General features: G+C 32.4%; 1 protein-coding gene across 7 annotated transcripts in view; it reads right to left on the bottom strand.

Moving 5' to 3' along the window:
- Positions 1-20,226, bottom strand: part of LOC148310769 (uncharacterized) — a 95,916-nt gene that overhangs the window by 63,657 nt on the left and 12,033 nt on the right. For all 7 annotated transcript variants that reach the window (XM_088257741.1, XM_088257743.1, XM_088257747.1 and 4 more), the window contains one exon: positions 19,577-20,202. In XM_088257741.1, the coding sequence (XP_088113867.1) occupies positions 19,577-20,124 (548 nt within the window). In that variant the 5' untranslated portion in view covers positions 20,125-20,202. The remainder of the gene's footprint in view (positions 1-19,576; positions 20,203-20,226) is intronic.

Here is a 20,226-nt window from a genome sequence, read left to right as displayed (position 1 = left end):
TGTCACATAGTTCAAGACGACATCATTAGTTAAAGCACCTATGGACGGGAGGACTGTTTGCTGAAACTGATAATGTTATAACAAATCCTTTATATAGTGATACTGTTAACGAAGTTAATTAAATAATGAATGTTACAAAGTTAATACCGACACCATTAGTCAGAAAACTTTGAAAACATAAAGATTATACAATTTGTATTATTTTGTTCGCCTCCGTAGTGTAATGGTCAGCACGCTCGGCTACCGTTCTGGAGGTCCCGGATTCGATTCCCAGGGGGGGTCAAATAAATATAAGTGATTTTTTCACTGTACTATTTATTCAATATTACACTGGACTGGTACCTGAAGCGGAGGGCTGATCACCTTTCCTTCATGTGTAAACGATCAAGATAACACTGCGTTTGTATTACGCAGTGCCCTATGCACCATTGGGGTGCGGATAAGGGTTTATAATAAATATACAGATATACAGTATACAGTTTTTTTTTACTTCAAATTGTTTTACAAAGCACATTGGACGTTATATTGTATTTTATAAAAAAAGAGTCAAATATTTTAATTCTATTTAAAGTACTACTCATGGTTCAAAGTAGTATTGTTAGTCTTGAATAAAAACTTGAGTACACATCCCGCGCACAGACTATGACAGCGCGCCGCGCAGGCGTACTAACTTGACTACTAACGCACTTGCTAGTCTTAAGAAAACAAGATATGAGCAGGTTTATACATTGACTTTGAAATAAAGAGCATTTTTAAAACAAATTTTTTCTCTGATTTTCCTAAAAACCCTCGGTAATCCGAACGAATTCCCTAATCCGAGCAACCCATTGCACGATTTACGTTCGAATTAGCGAGCTGGCACTTTATAGAATCATACAAGGAACTCATATTATTCGAAATCATAACAATACATGGTGGCGCAAAATTAATCACCTTATCGAGAGATGTTGTATTTTTTTCATATGGCGTTGTACGTACATCATATTTATAATAATAATAATAAAACCCTTATCCGCACCCCACTGGTGCATAGGGCACTGTGTCATATAAACGCAGTGTTATCTTGATCGTTTACACATGAAGGAAAGGTGATCAGCCCTCCGCTTCAGGTACCAGTCCATGGTAATATTGAATAAATATTACAGTGGAAAAATCACTTATATTTATTTTACCCCCCTTGGGAATCGAACCCGGGACCTCCAGAACGGTAGCCGAGCGTGCTGACCATTACACTACGGAGGCGGACACATCTCACATCATATTTAATATTTGTAAATAAGACATGCAGTATAGAGACGAATTCAAGGCGGCGCTAAATTAATCATCCAATTTTAGTTTTTAAATAACTTTTTTACTAGATAAAAAATAGATTTTGAGTGACAAAAATCATGAACTATCACAACTTTTTCTGTTAAGTGAAAAATATGATATCCGCCAAGTGGCTGCCGCCAGTGATGATACACATTTGTGCCCGTTTTATCAATCTGTTTGTAAATTGCAGCTGTCTAGTTCACAAATCGATCACTCCTTTTAACGTCATATTTAAAAAAAAATCGTCAATTTTCAGTTGTGCATGTTTTCGGAATGCCCAGAAAATGTACTTTATCCCAGCAAAAGCGGCATATTTTTAACAAAACATTTACCCGCTACACGACAGAAAGTGTTGCTTTTGCAGTTTGAAGAAAAGGTATTGTTTAATTATTTTTTTTAAATATACTAAATATTTTCAAATGGAGTAATACATTCAGGTTTTACCTAAAATAATCTGTTGCACAGTAAAATGTTCAATAAGTAGTGCCTTGATATTTATTTTAAATACATTGTATTATATTTTTAAACTTTAAAAACGATCTCCTGAAAAATCTAGTTTTTTGATATGTGACGTTGTGAGCGAAATATCAAATATAATAAAAGTAACTAACTAACAAAACATCACGCCTCTTCCCCGCAGGGGTAGGCAGAGAGAATAGAGCGCCACATCACTCTGTCCTTGCAAACATTCTTCGCCTCTTCCACATTCATGCATCTCCTCATACATACCCGCCGATTGTTACGACTCCTAACCCGACCACTTTCAAGTTTTGGCATACCTGATCGTGCCATGCTTTTCTCGGTCTTCCTCTGCTTCTTTTCCCAATAACATTCGCCTCATAAATTTGTTTTACCGTTCTTTCCTCACTCATTCGTTCTACATGTCCAAACCATCTCAACACACCTTTCTTAATTTTATCGATAATGCTTATCTCAGCTTTGCATTCCTTCCTTATTTCACTATTCGCACATCTATCATACATCGTTTTTTCGCACATTCTTCTGTGAGATCGCATTTCGACTGCATTCAGTCTACTTTCATCCTTCTTTTGCCAACTCCATGTTTCACTTCCATACACTTCCATATTATACACAATCAATATTATGTGCAACACCATTTGCAAAAATTATAACATCTTCCGATAGGGTGAATAATTTTGTGCCGCAATGTATTATTTTTCAGTAATTTCACATTATCTTATGTTTAAATATAATTTAACCGTTTTGCAAATTGCCATTTTGTCAGCAGTTTTAATATCAAGATTCCGAAAACATTTACGGACGCCATAAGCGAGAAAAGTAAAGCGGACAAGCGCAAGAAAAGGTAATGAAGAGCACTTATATATATTTTTAATGCGGCCATTTTCATATCGTCATATAGAATCGCACATGTTTTTGATTGTACCCATTTTCGGGCTATTTTCTAAAGTGCTCTGGACCCGAGTAAGACCCTCATTACAGGTCAAATGTCCCTGAAAAGGACCTTTCGTACTATGAAACAAAACGGACAAAAGAACTTTCGGGAAAATATCAAACACAGATGTGATCTTGAGGATGTGAATGAAAGAAATTTCATAAGATTGTTACCTATTGCGTGAGAAAATTTTCATCTTTTTGTCTCCTTACCAAATTCAAGAAGTATCTTACATATTCTTTATTCATTCGGCATTCATTTTCGGGAATGACATGTCGATAACATGTTGATATGTTTTACTATTCGTCTGTAGATGAAAACAACCGTATTTTTCGAAACTAATTGTGAAGAATTAAATTAAACTTATTAAGTGGTATTATAAATGACTTACTAACTAACAAACACGCCGCTTTCCCTCAGGGGTAGGCAGAGAGAATAGAACGCCACATCACTCTGTCTTTGCAAACATTCTTCTCCTCTTCCACGTTCATGCATCTCCTCATACATACTCGCCAATTATTTCGACTCCTAACCTGACCGCTTTTATCTATTTGGCATACCTGATCGTGCCAAGTTTTTCCTCGGTCTTCCTCTGCTCCTTTTTCCAATAACATTCGCCTCGTTTTACCGTTTTTTCCTCACTCAGTTGTTCCACATGTCCTACCATCTCAACACACCTTTCTTAATTTCATCGATAATGCTTTTCTCAGCTTTGCATTCCTTCCTTATTTCACTAATCGAACATCTATCATACATAATATATTATTAAATTAAAACCAATATTTTTAGCTTTTCCACTTTATTTTTATTTGACCAGCGACCGGGTTTCGTCGTTACCGACATCATCAGTTCAGTCTGATGATGTTGGTAACGACGAAACCCGGTCGCTGGTCAAATAAAAATAAAGTGGAAAAGCTAAAAATGTTGGTTTTAATCTAATAATATATTAAAAATGCAATTCCATCACGAAGTGTCAGTGGATAATATAAATCTAGCATACATCGTTTTGTCGCACATTCTTCTGGGAAATTGCAAAAAGAAGATACTATAAATTAATATATTGAAACATAAAACAGAAAATATTCAGAGGGATGTTTGAAGGAAATACATCCGAAAATAAAAGGATGTTGGAGTTACTTTGCTAGCTGTGTCCTTCTGCAAACCCTCTTATTTACGCAATGTGGTCCATCATTATATTACAGTAAAAAAACTGGTTCATTGGGCGTAGTATTGGGGATGTTTCCGCTTTTCCAACCCTTTATATCTGCCCGTATCATACAAATGCCCTAAATTATTTGGGTTTCCCAACCCTTAGTCTTTCCCAATATCAATATTGATTCTAAGAATATACGCGTCGTCGATACAGGACATTCCCAAGGAAATCTCGAAGGATAAAACCGTTTTTCATTAAGAAATTTGTTTTGAAAATGTTGAATGTCATTCGCAGTATTTTATGGTACAACAATAATAATTAAAGACGACTTTTTTTAATTAATTTTTTGTGTATTAAAAGCATTGATAACTTTGTGGTATGCTAAGAAAACACTCTCCTTTTCATCCATTGTTTACTTTGTGTAATACCACTTTTATAAACACTTATTTGTGATTACCAGTTTCGGAAAATTATTCCGTCATCGGGTCATTAAAAAAAATTATAACGATTTGACATTTGTGTAAAAATAAAAATTTGAAAGAGAGAAAGAAGACAAATGAATCACAATCAATTTTCTCTCTTTCAAAATTTTATTTTTTCACAAATCGCTCACTCCTTTCAAGAACGTCATAAATCAAAAATCGTCAATCTTCAGTTGTGCAAGTTTTCGGAATGTCCAGAAAATGTTCTTTATCCCAGCAAAAGAAGCATATTTTAACTTAATATTTACCCTCTACAGGGAAGAAAGCGTTGTTCTTGCATTTTGAAAAAAATGTATTGTTTAATTATTTTTTTAAACGTACTTAATATTTTTCAAATGGAGAAAAAAACCTTCAGGTTTTACCTAAGAAGATCTGTTGCACAGTAAAATGTTCAATAAGTGGCTTAATATTTATTTTTAATACATTGTATTATATTTTTAAACATTAAAAACGTTCTCCTGAAAAATCAAGTTTTTTGATTTATGACGTTCTTGAAAGGAGTGAGCGAAATGTCAAATCGTAATAATTTATCGTAATAATAATTGAAGCATAAATATTACTCTCGAAATTTTATTAATTTGGTTGTCAATGGTAAATTTCACATCCGTATAAAGTGATCATTTAAACCAACCTTTGACAGTTAAAAATGTCCAGCCTTAAAAATGTTCATTTGGTTGTAAAACTTTTTCAATATCAAAATTCATAGAAGAAAGAGAGCTTTTGCGAACCTTGACATTTGAGGTACAAAGCCTTTAAGCTGGTTTAGACTCAGTTATGAAGATAATCGCAATGCGTAGATGTAAGTACTCGCACGCAGAATACTGGAGAATTATTTATAACAGCAGTATTACATCCCCTAATCCGGGGGTGGCAGACAAACTTTTGAGATGCTGGATATTACTTAATGTTTCTTACCCATTTTAATTCCATCCAGTGACGTACGCAAAGTGATATTTTGACACGAGAACGTTTTAATTCCAACTTTTTCAATGACAACAACAAAATACGCAAAAAAGACATTTAATACACTCGAAATAAAAATATTTCCACTTTTTTGCTACAAGGGGAAGCAAAGACGACCGGCTGAAGCTGCTCCATAAGTTTAAATAGATTCATACTATTTTTTGACATCTTATCAAAGATGAAGAAGAATATGGAAGTCTGGGCATTAACGTGGCTGACTATATATATATATATATATATATATATATATATATATATATATATATATATATATATATATATATATATATATATATATATATATATATATATATATATATATATATATATATATATATATATATATATATATATATATATATATATATATATATATATATATATATATATATATATATATATATATATATATATATATATATATATATATATATATATATATATATATATATATATATATATATATATATATATATATATATATATATATATATATATATATATATATATATATATATATATATATATATATATATATATATATATATATATATATATATATATATATATATATATATATATATATATATATATATATATATATATATATATATATATATATATATATATATATATATATATATATATATATATATATATATATATATATATATATATATATATATATATATATATATATATATATATATATATATATATATATATATATATATATATATATATATATATATATATATATATATATATATATATATATATATATATATATATATATATATATATATATATATATATATATATATATATATATATATATATATATATATATATATATATATATATATATATATATATATATATATATATATATATATATATATATATATATATATATATATATATATATATATATATATATATATATATATATATATATATATATATATATATATATATATATATATATATATATATATATATATATATATATATATATATATATATATATATATATATATATATATATATATATATATATATATATATATATATATATATATATATGGAGAAAAAACGTTCAGGTTTTACCTTCAAAGATCTGTTGCACAGTAAAAAGTTCAATAAGTGGCTTGATATTTATTTTTAATGCATTGTATAATAATTTAAAACTCTAAAAACGTTCTCCTGAAAAATCAAGTTTTTTGATTTTTGACGTTCTGGAAAGGAGTGAGCGATATATATTTAATAAAATTCTCCCCTGCACTGCCGAAAGCGGCGAGTTTCCAATTATTCATGAAGATTTCTCGACAACTCAAGTTTGTCAGTAATGCCAACGGTTGCTGTTGGCGGAGTTATGAAATAATGGGGGAGTTAGATCATAGAAAACAATTTAGCAAACGTTAATTTCTATTACTCCGGGTTAGTAAGGAATATGGTGAAAAGTTTCGGGCCTTTGTCACGCGTGAGGGGGCCGCATTGCTCATATTAATTATTCGCGCAGCGCTCCGGGAGGTACCTACCCCCGCTTTAGGGTTAAACGCTCGCCGATTAAACTAAAGTGTGCCACACACAATACCAAGATTCAGTGTTGAATATCAGTCTACGAACTCGCTATCTCAGTCACAAATAAAAAAATTAAAAAATAATTCCTTGTTCCAACCCTAATCGGCTGTCCAAACTCAAAACACAGTAAGGGACATTTTTTTGTAGTACGTTTTTTTGCATTTTGGACTAAATAGAATCTACTTAGTCCAAAAATGCAAAAAAAAACGTACCACAAAAAAATCCTTATTGTGTTTTGAGTTAGGACAGCCGTAATGTATGGATGTGAAGCATGAAGTCAAAATGCGTTCTAAAATAGTCAAATTACAAATCGATCGGAAACACGTCCGACCCCTAGTGCGGCTGTTCACGTTCTAATTTGAACGTTTGAGATCTCAACCTTGAGGTTTATTGTGACATCTGTTCTATTTTAATTAAAGCTTTATTACTAAAGTATAACACGGGACTATCCCACTCTTACCACTGTTACTTACTCTTTAGTAAAAATTTGATATTTATTACGTATTATTAGTGAAGTGATTGTCCTGACGAAGAGACGAGTATAACTCGAAACTGGTAGACAAAAATCTCGTTGAGTGGTATTTTATTATTATAACTAACAATTCAGTAAAAAAAAATTAAATTTTTAAAATTTTATTTATTTTAGCATGTTTCGACTTATTTCGGAAAATCGCCTCTTACCTCGGTCAAAATTACATTTAGAGGATATTAACGATGTGGCACTTTATTTCTGCGTGGTTTTTCGGTTAAAATTCGATTTACAGATAATAAAATAAAGCGTGGAAACTGAAAACTTCACGGGAGACGATAAAATTCCCCATTATGGCTGCAAGAAAACTCACATATTTCCCCATAAACTCAAAAGGTGGTAGAATTCAGTGACTGAAAGGTAGGCACAAATGTGGACTTGTGCAACCGAGAAGTAGCTAGAAAATTTCACAATTTGAGTGTTTCCAAATACTTGTTCACAAACCTGGGTTTTTTCCACTTAGGAGTTATTTTTGCTATTTTTGTCATCTTAACATAGATGGAATATACATGGATGGAGATATTTTTACCCGACTCCGTAGTGTAATGGTCAGCACGCTGGGCTACCGTACTGGAGGTCCTGAGTTCGATTCCCAGGAGGGGAGGTGAAATAAATATAAGTGATTTTTTTCACTTTAATATTTATTCAATATTACCCTGGACCAATATTAACCTGAAGCGGAGGGTTGATCACCTTTCCTTCATGTATTAACGATCAAGATAACCCTGCGTTTATATGATGCAGTGCCCTATGCACCATTGGGGTGCGGATAAGGTTTTGAATAACATAGATGAAGAGAAATATGGAAGTCTGGGTATTTACAGGCCCGTTGACCTGTCAAAGGCTGGTTTTAGGGATGGATGGATGTTGTAAGCTAATATGTATTGTATCACGAGATTAATCATATGTTTATTGTATATCTAGGAGTTTCAATAATTTGAGTAGTGGGGTTGCCAATTTTGGATAGAACGATGAATGTTGCACGAGTTAAAATTGATGTCTTAACTATCTTATGATAGGTCGTAAACACAGACTTTCATATTCTTCTTCATCTTTATTGAGATATTATAAAAAAGCTTGAAAAATATTAAAATAAAAGGAGAAAATCCATCATAAAAAATAAGAAAAAATGCAAATGGCGGACCACCCAGAATTATCAGAATTGCAACCTATCATCGCTATTTTTAGCAAATCGCAAATCTGCAGACCATAGACAACGTCGCCTAGCCACGCTTTCGAATCGCGTTATGTTTCTGTATTCTTCCTCTAAATATCTGTATGTATGCTTAGAACTCACACATGAAATAAGGTGTTAAATTAAAGGAAAAACGCAATATCTGAACTTTAAGTAGTCTTAGGTAGAATGGTTTATGTTACACGTATATAAAATAATCACTTAAACCAGCCTATGACATACCTATAAGACCTGTGAATACCTAGACTTTCAAATTCTTTTTCATTTATGTTGAGATGTCAACGTCAATTCCAGTTAAAAGAAAAAGATAATTTTCACAAAAAACGAAAAATACGCTATAAAAAAAACGATGATGGCAAGTCCTCTTTAAAAAAGTTCTGAGAATCCAATTTAAGTATGTATGTTTTTTATTAACATTCACATTTTCAGGGTGTTCATAATGTATGTGTTTTTTTCGTCTTATTACGCGTAATAAAAAAAAACTTTCTGACATAAAATATCAACATATTCCATGCTTAAAAAAAACCTTTTTTCTGGCTTTTGTTCCAACGTCTCGATTATCTTCTATCGTATAGTCCAGAACTTAAAAAAAAATGAAAATTTACATATGATAATGGCAACATTCTATATGTATTACAAAACACATGACGTGGAATTCAGTAAATTAAACAATATCAAACAATATCATAGACAATTTATTTTTTTATAACCCTTATCCGCACCAAATGGTGCATAAGGCACTGCATCAAATTGACGCGGTGTTATCTTGATCATTACTTACATGAATGGTGCATAGGGCACTGTGTCTTAAAAACGCAGTGTTATCTTGATCTTTAAACCATGAAGGAAAGGTGATCAGCCATCTATCCAGCTTCAGGTACCAGTCCATGGTAATATTGAATAAATATTTCAGTGAAAAAATCACTTATATTTATTTTTGCCCCCCTTGGGAATCGAACCCGGGACCTCCAGAACGGTAGCCGAGCGTACTGACCATTACACTACGGAGGCAGACAAAAACATTACGTTGGCAAAACAAATTGCGATTTTCTTTATAAACTATTATAACATACAACAAAATTTAATCAATAACATTTATTGCGAGTCCAGTACGTTTTCGAAAACGTCCGGCTTATTATAATATGCGAATAAAAGAAGCGAATCGCTTCTCGGGAAAATAGATCTGGCAACATTCCAGCACCAAGTTTTTAAATCCGTTTTTTTTTTCTGGTAACAAAACATAAATAAACTCAATTTATTTAAGTGTAACGATTAAAATTAAACGTTCAATCTTGGCGGGTGTTTAGCACGGCCGTTTGCAACGTGCATACGCCCAGCTGCAAACGGACTGCAAATCCGATGCATCGCAACGTCTTAACGGGCCGTTAAGTCTAACGAAAATTTAACGGTCGGCCCTTAAAGTGGATTACGTTTTACCGGGTACTTACGTGTTGACTACCGGGTGTTTCAAATATTGTTTATTATATTTTCAATATTATTCATATTTAAAGCATTTACTTTGTGGTTAGTAATTTTAACTTATTTATTTTTTTACAAAAATGTTAATAAAATTAGTATATAACCACTCACCGAGATTTTTACGTCTACCGGTTTCGAGACGTATCCGTCTCTTCGTCAGGACAATCACTAACACAGCATGCAAACAATTATTATTTATTCTTTGAACGTTTATCCCATATTTGAAAGGAAACGGAATATAGTAGTAGGTAGGAAAAGGTCGAATCAATGGCCACTGAACCAGATTCTATTACTTAAAAACTGATAAAGATTTTCTTTTATACATTTACATTATACACACACATGCGCACGCACACACGCACACACACACACACAAACACACACACACATACACACACACACACACACACACACACACACACACACACACACACATATGTATATATATTTTAATTTTAAAGGTGTTGCGATGGTTTGGGCCTGTGAATGAAAAGAGTGAAGAAATGATAGTTACACAAATTTATGAGGCGAATGTGATTAGTAATAGAACCAGAACAATACCTATTAAAAATTAAATAATAATAATTATTATTAAAGCAATCGTTAAATCGTTATTGCGTCAAGTTTTATGATAGCCATGCCATAAACGCAATAATGGCATATAATTTACTAACTCTGTTTTTTTAAAAGCAAATTACGCAAATGACAAATCATACGCTTTTGATTATCTAGTGTTTTTATTTTATTTTTAAGTTCTTTTAAATATTTATGGATCGTTTTGCATATTTTTTTCTTTGTAAGAATATTAGTAGAAAACTTATTTTTAAATTAGGTTCTTAAGAAAACAGTGTTCCGCAAACTTTTTCTATTCAAGGTACACCTATCAAATTAAGAAATTTCAGAGGTGCATATTTACGATATGATGGTAACACATTTAACATATTAAGTTTAATGCGAAATGTGAGTCTACTTAACTAAGCAAAGCCAATCAAAATTTGGAGCAATTGTGTTATTTTCACAAAAGCAGACTTTTTTCCTCGGCACACCAACTAATCAACACCAATGTGCCGCGGCACACACTTTGCGGAACAATGCTTTAGAGCATGGGTCGGCAACCTGCGGCCCGCGGGCCGCATGCGGCCCGCGAGACATCTTGGTGCGGCCCGCAAGATTCTCGCCGCAACGCACATGACGGACGATATTATACACAATCGAGTGAAAGAAAACTACAAGGATTTAAAAAGGTTTGCTCAGCAAATAATTACTATGTTTGGTAGTACATATATTTGTGAACAAACTTTTTCAATTCTGAATTATCGAAAAAACAAACACTGTTCTCGGTTATCGAATTCACATTTAGACGCAATACTACGCGTCTTTACTTCAAAAATGCAAGCTGATATTAAAAAACTTGCAAGTCAAATGCAATCACAAAAATCTCATTGATTTTATTAAATACAATAAATGTCGTTAAAATATACACTTAGCGTTTTATTTTTAAAACTAAAATATTTGTACATAAATATTGTATGTATACCTACTGCAAGTGCGGCCCGCACTGATCCCCATGAAAAATATTTGGCCCTTTTACAACAAAAGGTTGCCGACCCATGCTTTAGAGCACGATGACAAACTCATTAAAGCACAATTTATCAGGACTTTGTTTTTTGTTGTTGTTTATTGTAAATAATATTTTTGTAACACCCTGTATAAACCGGATACTTTGAAATAAGAATGCATTGTGTTTGAAACTTTGAAAAATACTTTCCGCGCATTCCCGATTTGAATTCCGTCGAAACATAACATACATAGTCGAGATACACTTTTGTACATTCTGAATTTCAATACAAGTTGAAAGATATTATTTTTCCTTATATATATGTATTTTATATTTCTATATATATCACGTCTCCGCCTCCGCCTCCGCCTCCGCATTGTAATGGTCAGCACGCTCGGCTGCCGTTCTGGAGGTTCCGGGTTTGATTCCCAGGGGGGGGGGTCAAATAAATATAAGTGATTTTTTCACTCTTATATTTATTCAATATTACCCTGGACTGGTACCTGAAGCGGAGGGCTGATCATCTTTCCTTCATGTGTTAACGATCAAGATAACACTGCGTTTATATGATGCAGTGCCCTATGCACCATTGAATGAATGAATGAATGAATATATATATAACGTCTCCGCCTCCGCCTCCGCAGTGTAATGGTCAGCACGCTCGGGTACCGTTCTGGAGGTTCCGGGTTTGATTAAATAAATAAGTAAAAATGACTAACCACAAAGTAAATGCTTTAAATATTAATAATATTGAGAATATTATAGACGTTCTTCTAAGTTACAACAGACACCTACAACATAATAAAAATAATAAAACCCTTATCCGCACCCCAACGGTGCATAGGGCACTGTGTCATATAAACGCAGTGTTATCTTGATCGTTTACAAATTAAGGAAGGGTGATCAGCCCTCCGCGTCAGGTACCAGTCCATGGTAATATTGATTAAATATTACAGTTTTAAAATCACTTATATTTATTTTACCCCCCTTGGGAATCGAACCCGGGACCTCCAGAACGGTAGCCGAGCGTGCTGACCATTACACTACGGAGGCGGACCAACATAAATACATATATTCATTTCACAGCAAATTAAACTCGAATGAATCTCGTTTGCCAAGAACCGTTTCAGAATTATAAAGTGATACATTATTACGAGTTCATGGGAGTTAATGAGTGCTAGGTAATAAATTATGTGAAGGAATACACTGACATGCCTAATTGTCTTTTTAATTAATGATATGCTATAAAATGTTTTTTTAGAGTATAATTTCTTAGTGGCTCTACGCGAGCATGCATTGTTGTGGCTCAGTCCGATCAAACGGAAAAGAAAGATAGTAAAAAAAATATAAATTTGTAATGCGTTTAATTTCAGAATGCTTGTGAAGTGATGAAAATATTTATTGCACAATCTATGAAACAACAATGCAATAAAAATTTTGAAATTGCTTACTGATAGTAGGTGTTAAGAAACAAGCTGTCCGCCATGAGCAATGTTATGTATTGCGTTTGTGTGTGTGTGTGTGTGTGTGTGTGTGTGTGTGTGTGTGTGTGTGTGTTTGTGTGTTTGTGTGTTTGTGTGTTTGTGTGTATGTGTATGTATATTATTTTTTGAAATCTCATCAAAGATGAAGAAAAATATGGAAGTCTGGGCATTTACGGGGCTGACGACCGTCAAAGGCTGGTTTAAGTGATCACTTTACACACGTGGAACATTCACCAATTTTACCAATTATTGACGACCACGAAAGTTCTATATATATGAACCAATTTTGACACATTATTCTTGAATCACTAGAACTTCACTAGAGACATCTATTGGTGAGTAGACTTCCATATTCTTCTTAATCTTTGATGAGATGTCAAGAAAATAATATGAGAATAACTCCTGTAAATGGAGACAATCCAGATTTTGTGAAAAAGTATTTGGACACACTCAAAATGTTGTATGTGTATATATGTGTACATATCTGTGTTTATGTCCGTTTGTTTGTCTGCGTGTATGTCTGTGTGCGTCTGTGTGTGTGTGTGTGTGTGTGTGTGTGTGTGTGTGTGTGTGTGTGTGTATGTGTAACTGTGTGTGTATCTTTGTGAGTCTGTGTTGGTATTAAACCTTGTACCTAAGGAAAGTCGAATCGCCGATTTTCTTTCGCAATAATTTGTCATATTTTTTTTATCTCGAATATTTACTGAAACACACCTAATAAATACTCAATGTCGACGAGATTAATTGATTTGATAAAAACGAGTAGTTATTTATTTGATAATACGATACAAACGAGAAGTGAGAAACGGGTCAATAACGTCGCACACATTTGACATTCAAACAACATTAAGATGTCATTGGCGCTGCCCGATCCTTGGTGAGCGTTATTGCCATATTGTATAAAGCTATTTGTGATATGTTAAATAACCAAAGGCCAATATTTGGTTTACGCGTTCTTAGTGCGAGTGCACGCGCGACCAGGTACAGAGGAATACCGATGAGGGTGCAGAAAATAAAAAGGCACAATTCGCTCATTTGGTGCAACAATGACGTGATAACACCTTTTTAAAAAAAAACTCAAATACATTCTCAATATTATCAATATTTAAAGCATTAACTTTGCGGTTAGTCTTTTTTACTCATTTATTTATTATTAATACTACATAGTATATAACCACTCACCTGTTATATACAAAAATTATTAATATTTTTGTAAAAAAGAAAAAAGTAATTTAAATATGTCAAAATGTACGGAAAGACTATTTACATCGGAAAAAACATGGACAGAGTTGATTTTGTGGTAAAATGCTGCGAGATGGCGCGAGTGTCATTGTAGAATTGAGTAAAATGGCGCCATTTCTGTTGCTACAACGTCTGAATGGCATCTCTTGTAATATTTATAAAATTATAATTACGCCATTGGTGCATCAAATAAGTGATTTGTGAGTTTGAGATGATTTCGTATATTTGGGAAATACGTTTTCTAAGTGTTGAAAGATTGATAAAGATATGGAATGGAACACTGAACTCAGTTATAGCAAATAAAAATCAGCGAAAGCTAAATTGGGAGTACACAACGGAGTCCTGGCTCCAACCCTAATGTATGGAATTGCAGCATAGAGTAGGTAGAAGAAGGATCAAAGTAGACTGAATGAATGAATGAAACAATATACGATAGATGTTCGAGTGGTGAAATAAGGAAATAATGCAAAGCTGATTGATAAAATTCAGAAAAGTGTGTTTGGACATGTGGAATAAATGGGTGATGAAAGAACGGTAAAATAAATTTATGAGGCCAATGTAGTTGAAAAAAGGAGCAGAGGTAGACCGAGAAAAACTTGGCCTGAGTCCCTAGTATGCAAATCAATTCGGGAAGAATATATTATATAAAAGTATCATCCACATATTCGTAACATATTTATATCATTCATAACCATATATGGTGATGAGAACTCACATGTGAGAGAAAGTATCGATGAAAGAATATGTAAATACTTATTTCGAAACCAGTAGTCGTAAAGTAGCGGTATTACATAAAGTGAACGATGAATGATGAGGAGAGTGTTATATATAAATTTTTTTAATATTATTAAAAAGAGCATTTTTTTTACCACTTTATCGGTTTTACACTTAACACAAAGGTCGTATTTGCTTGAATAATACCTATCGACGATAATCTGAGAAATGATTTACTATAACTACTCGTAAGTTTGCGCAACTGTTAGCCAAATGTTGTAAATCAAAAATAGTATACTGCTCAAAGATAAACTCCAACATAACCATATTCTTTTTTGACATCTCATCAAAGATGAATAAGAATATGGTATATGATAAGTCTGGGCATTTACGAGGCTGACGACCGTCATAGGCTGGTTTAAGTGATCACTTAACACACGTGTAACATTCACCGATTCTAGCCATTATTGACAACCACACTACTCAAATTCTTGGAAGCTATATATATATATATATATATATATATATATATATATATATATATATATATATATATATATATATATATATATATATATATATATATATATATATATATATATATATATATATATATATATATATATATATATATATATATATATATATATATATATATATATATATATATATATATATATATATATATATATATATATATATATATATATATATATATATATATATATATATATATATATATATATATATATATATGAACCAATTTCGAAACGTTGTTCTTGAATCACTAGAACTTCACTAGAGACGACTATTGGTGATATGAAAAGAAGCTTTTTACTGACCAGAAACTCTAAAGAATTAGTATGTGAGGTTCGAATCCTGGCATATAATCACACACATGAGAAACGCCAGAAAATATACCAACCATATGACCTTATATTATTTATTGATTTGGTATTTTCATTGTGGAAAGACTTATAATAATATCTAATTGTTCTTCTTCCTTCTTCTCTTCTTCGTGTGCCTTGTTAGGTCCTCCCAATGTTGGCAATCACTATGGGCGATTGTCTACTACCCGGAATTTTACCGTCCGGCAGTCCGGTTTTGAAAGATGAAAGCGACTACGACAGTTTAGCGTGATCGAATTTAAGCGCAAGGTGTTCACGCACCGATCAAGAGCACCGATCCTAAAAAATATGAACAAAAACACATGCCAATCCAAGCCAATCATCGTTTTAAAACGATAATTGACGTGACGGACAGTAGAATTCCGTGTGATTCCGGGTAGTGGACAAAAGTAAAATTCCGGAGGCGCTCTTACTGTCACAATGTATATTCAAATCTATATTCGCAGTATTTGTACATAATGCAAACTATGCCATGTTCTCTCCGATTCCGCGGCTTCATATGTTAGACAATGCTTTTGAAAGTATAGATTTATTTAATATATTGTTATCCACCTTGAAGTCTGTACTTTCTCAGCATTTCTTCCCCATGTTATAATGGATAAATGCAAACGTTATGTTTCACTCTCTCTCGCTGCTCGCTGATAGTGTGTGAAGGAGACGTGTATTTACCAGTGCTTACTATTTGTTTTATTTTATTTTATTTATTGTTTAAGACTTTTTGTTTCTCTATTAGTGTATTCATTAGTGTATTTTTATATTAGATACTGTATATGTAATATCGCTCACTCCTTTCAAGAACGTCATAAATAAAAAATCGTCAATTTTCAGTTGTGCGTGTTTTCGGAATGCCCAGAAAATGAACTATATCCCAGCAAAAGCGGCATATTTTTAACTAAATATTTACCCGCTACATGGCAGAAAATGTTGTTTTTGCATTTTGAAGAAAAGGTATTGTTTAATAATTTTGATAAATATACTAAATATTTTTCAAATGGAGAAAAAACCTTCAGGTTTTACCTAAAAAGATCTGTTGCACAGTAAAAAGTTAAATAAGTGGCTTGGTATTTATTTTTGATACATTGTATTATATTTTTAAACTTTAAAAACGTTCTCCTGAAAAAGTTTTTTGATTTATGACGTTCTTGAAAGGAGTGAGCGATATGTATTTATCGTGTTAAAGGCATTAGCCGTTCAATAAATAAAGAAATAAATGTTAGTTGTTGCAAGAAAAACAAATAGGATAATTTCGTGTAACTCATTTAATTCTTTTGTTAAAACTTTGTTTATTATTTAAATTCTAGATATGTAAATTTAAATCTATGTCGAAGATCTCTTTTACCGTTGTATACATATTGTTTTACATATATAGACGGGGTTCAGTTGCAGGTCAGGCTTATGTAAATGTAAAGTGACATCTCTATTGTTGCAAAACTTTAAAAATTTAAAATGTCAGCATCTCAAAACCGAGTTCATAAACGATAAAACTTTACAACATTTTGAGTTTGTCCAAATACTTGTCCACAAAATCTGGATTATCTCCAATTACAGAAGTCATTTTCATGTTATTTTTTGACATCTCATCAAAGATGAAGAAGAATATGGAGGTCTGGGCATTTACGGGGCTGACGACCGTCAGCCAATACATACATTACATCTCACCAATAGATGTCTCTAGTGAAGTTCTAGTGATTCAAGAACAAGGTTTCTAAATTGGTTCATATATATAGAACTTCCAAGAATTTGAGTATTGTGGTTGTCAATAATGGGTAGAATTAGTGAATTTTACACGTGTGTAAAGTGATCACTTAAACCAGCCTATGACGGTCGTCAGCCCCGTAAATGCCCAGACCTCCATATTCTTCTTCTAATACTCGATAAAACTTTAATACTCGTCGTAGAATCTCACAAGAGATTAAATATTCCCTCTCTTTTTCCAATCGCTTTGTTTTTTATTTAATTTTTTGCTCATCTATTTATCTGTTTTTTCTTTTATAAACATAACAATTTAAACTAAATATAATATAAAACATATATCGCTCACTCCTGTTAACAACGTCACATATCAAAAATCGACAATTTTCAGTGGTGCATGTTTTCGGAATGCCCAGAAAATGTACTATATCCCAGCAAAAGCAGCAGATGTTTAACTTAATATTTACCCGCTACAAGGCAGAAAGTGTTGTCATTGCATTTTAAAGAAAAGGTATTGTTTAATTATTTTTATACATATATCAAATATTTTTCAAATGAAGTAAAAACATTCAGAATTTACCTAAAAAGATCTGTTGCACAGTAAAAAGTTCAATAAGTGGCTTGATATTTATTTTTAATACATTGTATTATATTTTTAAACCATAAAAACGATCTCCTGAAAAATCAAGTTTTTTGATCTATGACATTGTTGAAAGGAGTAAGCGATATATTATAAATTGAAAATAAGCTTTTTTTTATAACAGAAACTCTTTTATTAGTATGTTATGTCCAAATCCTGGATTATAATCACATACATGAGAAATTATAATTATAATCCAGGATTCGGTCCTCACATACTAATAAAAGAGTTTCTGCTTAATAAAAAAACTTATTTTCATCTCACCAATAGATGTCTCTAGTGGAGTTCTAGTGATTCAATGTTTTACATTAAAAGTTATTACATACACAGAAACACACATACATATACATACACACCTACGTAAACATATATACATGCCTGTATGTGTTGTATATCCAAGAGTGGCATTACAATGGATAGAGATAACGCGATAACCAGTCTGTGGTAGGTATTAAATAAACATTCGAGAGAAAAGCAACTTATATTAATTTCCATATCAATATTTATTATACAGTAGGTGGCTCAAAATTAATCACTTTATCGAAATGTGTTATAATTTATGCAAATGACGTCGTACGTCAATAATATTTGACCTTTGTAGGTAGCTGCAGAATATAAATAATGTTTTTTTTACTCTAATATGTATTCAACATTACCCTGGAATGGTACCTGAAGCCGAGGGCTGATCAGTTTTCCTTCATGTGTTAACGACCAAGATAACACTGCGTTTATATGATGCGGTGGCCTATGCACCATCGAGTGAGGATAATGGTTAAATGAATGAAATAATAAAAAAATCATATAATTAAAATGTAACTTTGTTTTAAAATCACGATAAATATTTTATTAGAACTTAATTATAATGTCTACCGGTTTCGAAGCTAATCACTTCTTTATCAAGACTGATTAATACTTATTATTACAACATTTTGAGTGTGTCCAAAAACTTGTTCACAAAATCTGGATTATCTCCAATTAACAAACTTTAATAAATAGTAAGCACTTATTATTAATTAGTGTTAATCAGTCTTGATAAAGAAGCGGTTAGCTTCGAAACTGGTTGACATTATAATTAAGTTATAATAAAATATTAATAGTGATTTTAAAACAAAGTTAAATTTTAATTATAAATTGGAAAATCACAAAGTTAGTGCTTCAAATGTAAATTATAATAAAACAACAGTTATTATTTTTAAAAATATTAAAAATAAAAATCTAAAGTACTTACGAGTAATCCTGATTGGCGTAGCAGTGGCCCAAGAATCTGCATTCGATGGTGTTGCACTGATAGTCCTTGACAGGATGCTCCGAGGTGCTGATCTCGTAAGTTATGTTGAACCCATACACGTCTAAAAGAGCTGGCAGTGCTCTGAGATGGTGTCCTTCCAGCCTGTTGAGGTTCAACTCGATCAGGAGAAAAGGTCCTGAAACCTGCAGCCACTTTACATGGGTCGCGCTGGACTCGCTAACAGTATGGACCACTCTGGCGCCAGCCTTGTACGCAGAGTCATAATACAAGTATTCTGTGAATTTTAGTCCAGACGTCACGAACACTTGGGTCAGGTAGACGACTATTGATCCGTTGGAGTCCGAATCGCTCTTGGATATCAACCACTGGCAGAAGATGGGTGTCTTGAAGGACGATGGGAACCCTGGAGTGCTGATGGTCCCAGTTCTTGCTGTCAGTAAGCCTCCGCATTGCGACGATGTCAGCAATGATGCTGATAAACTGAGTGACACCAAGAACGCCACGCATGAAAACCACATCGCGTTCATTTTGCACTTCACTTCTTAAATCAGATAACTATGTATAAAATGTTTTTTCGATGCATTTCAATGACTATTCATTAGGACCTGTAAAAAAATATCTCCATTAAC

The sequence above is a fragment of the Brachycentrus maculatus genome, unplaced genomic scaffold (genome assembly GCF_059751285.1).
Source record: "Brachycentrus maculatus isolate JH-2025_06_01 unplaced genomic scaffold, ASM5975128v1 h1tg000087l, whole genome shotgun sequence".
In the NCBI taxonomy this organism is placed as follows: Eukaryota; Metazoa; Arthropoda; class Insecta; order Trichoptera; family Brachycentridae; genus Brachycentrus; species Brachycentrus maculatus.
This window is presented reverse-complemented; position numbering and strand designations above follow the sequence as displayed.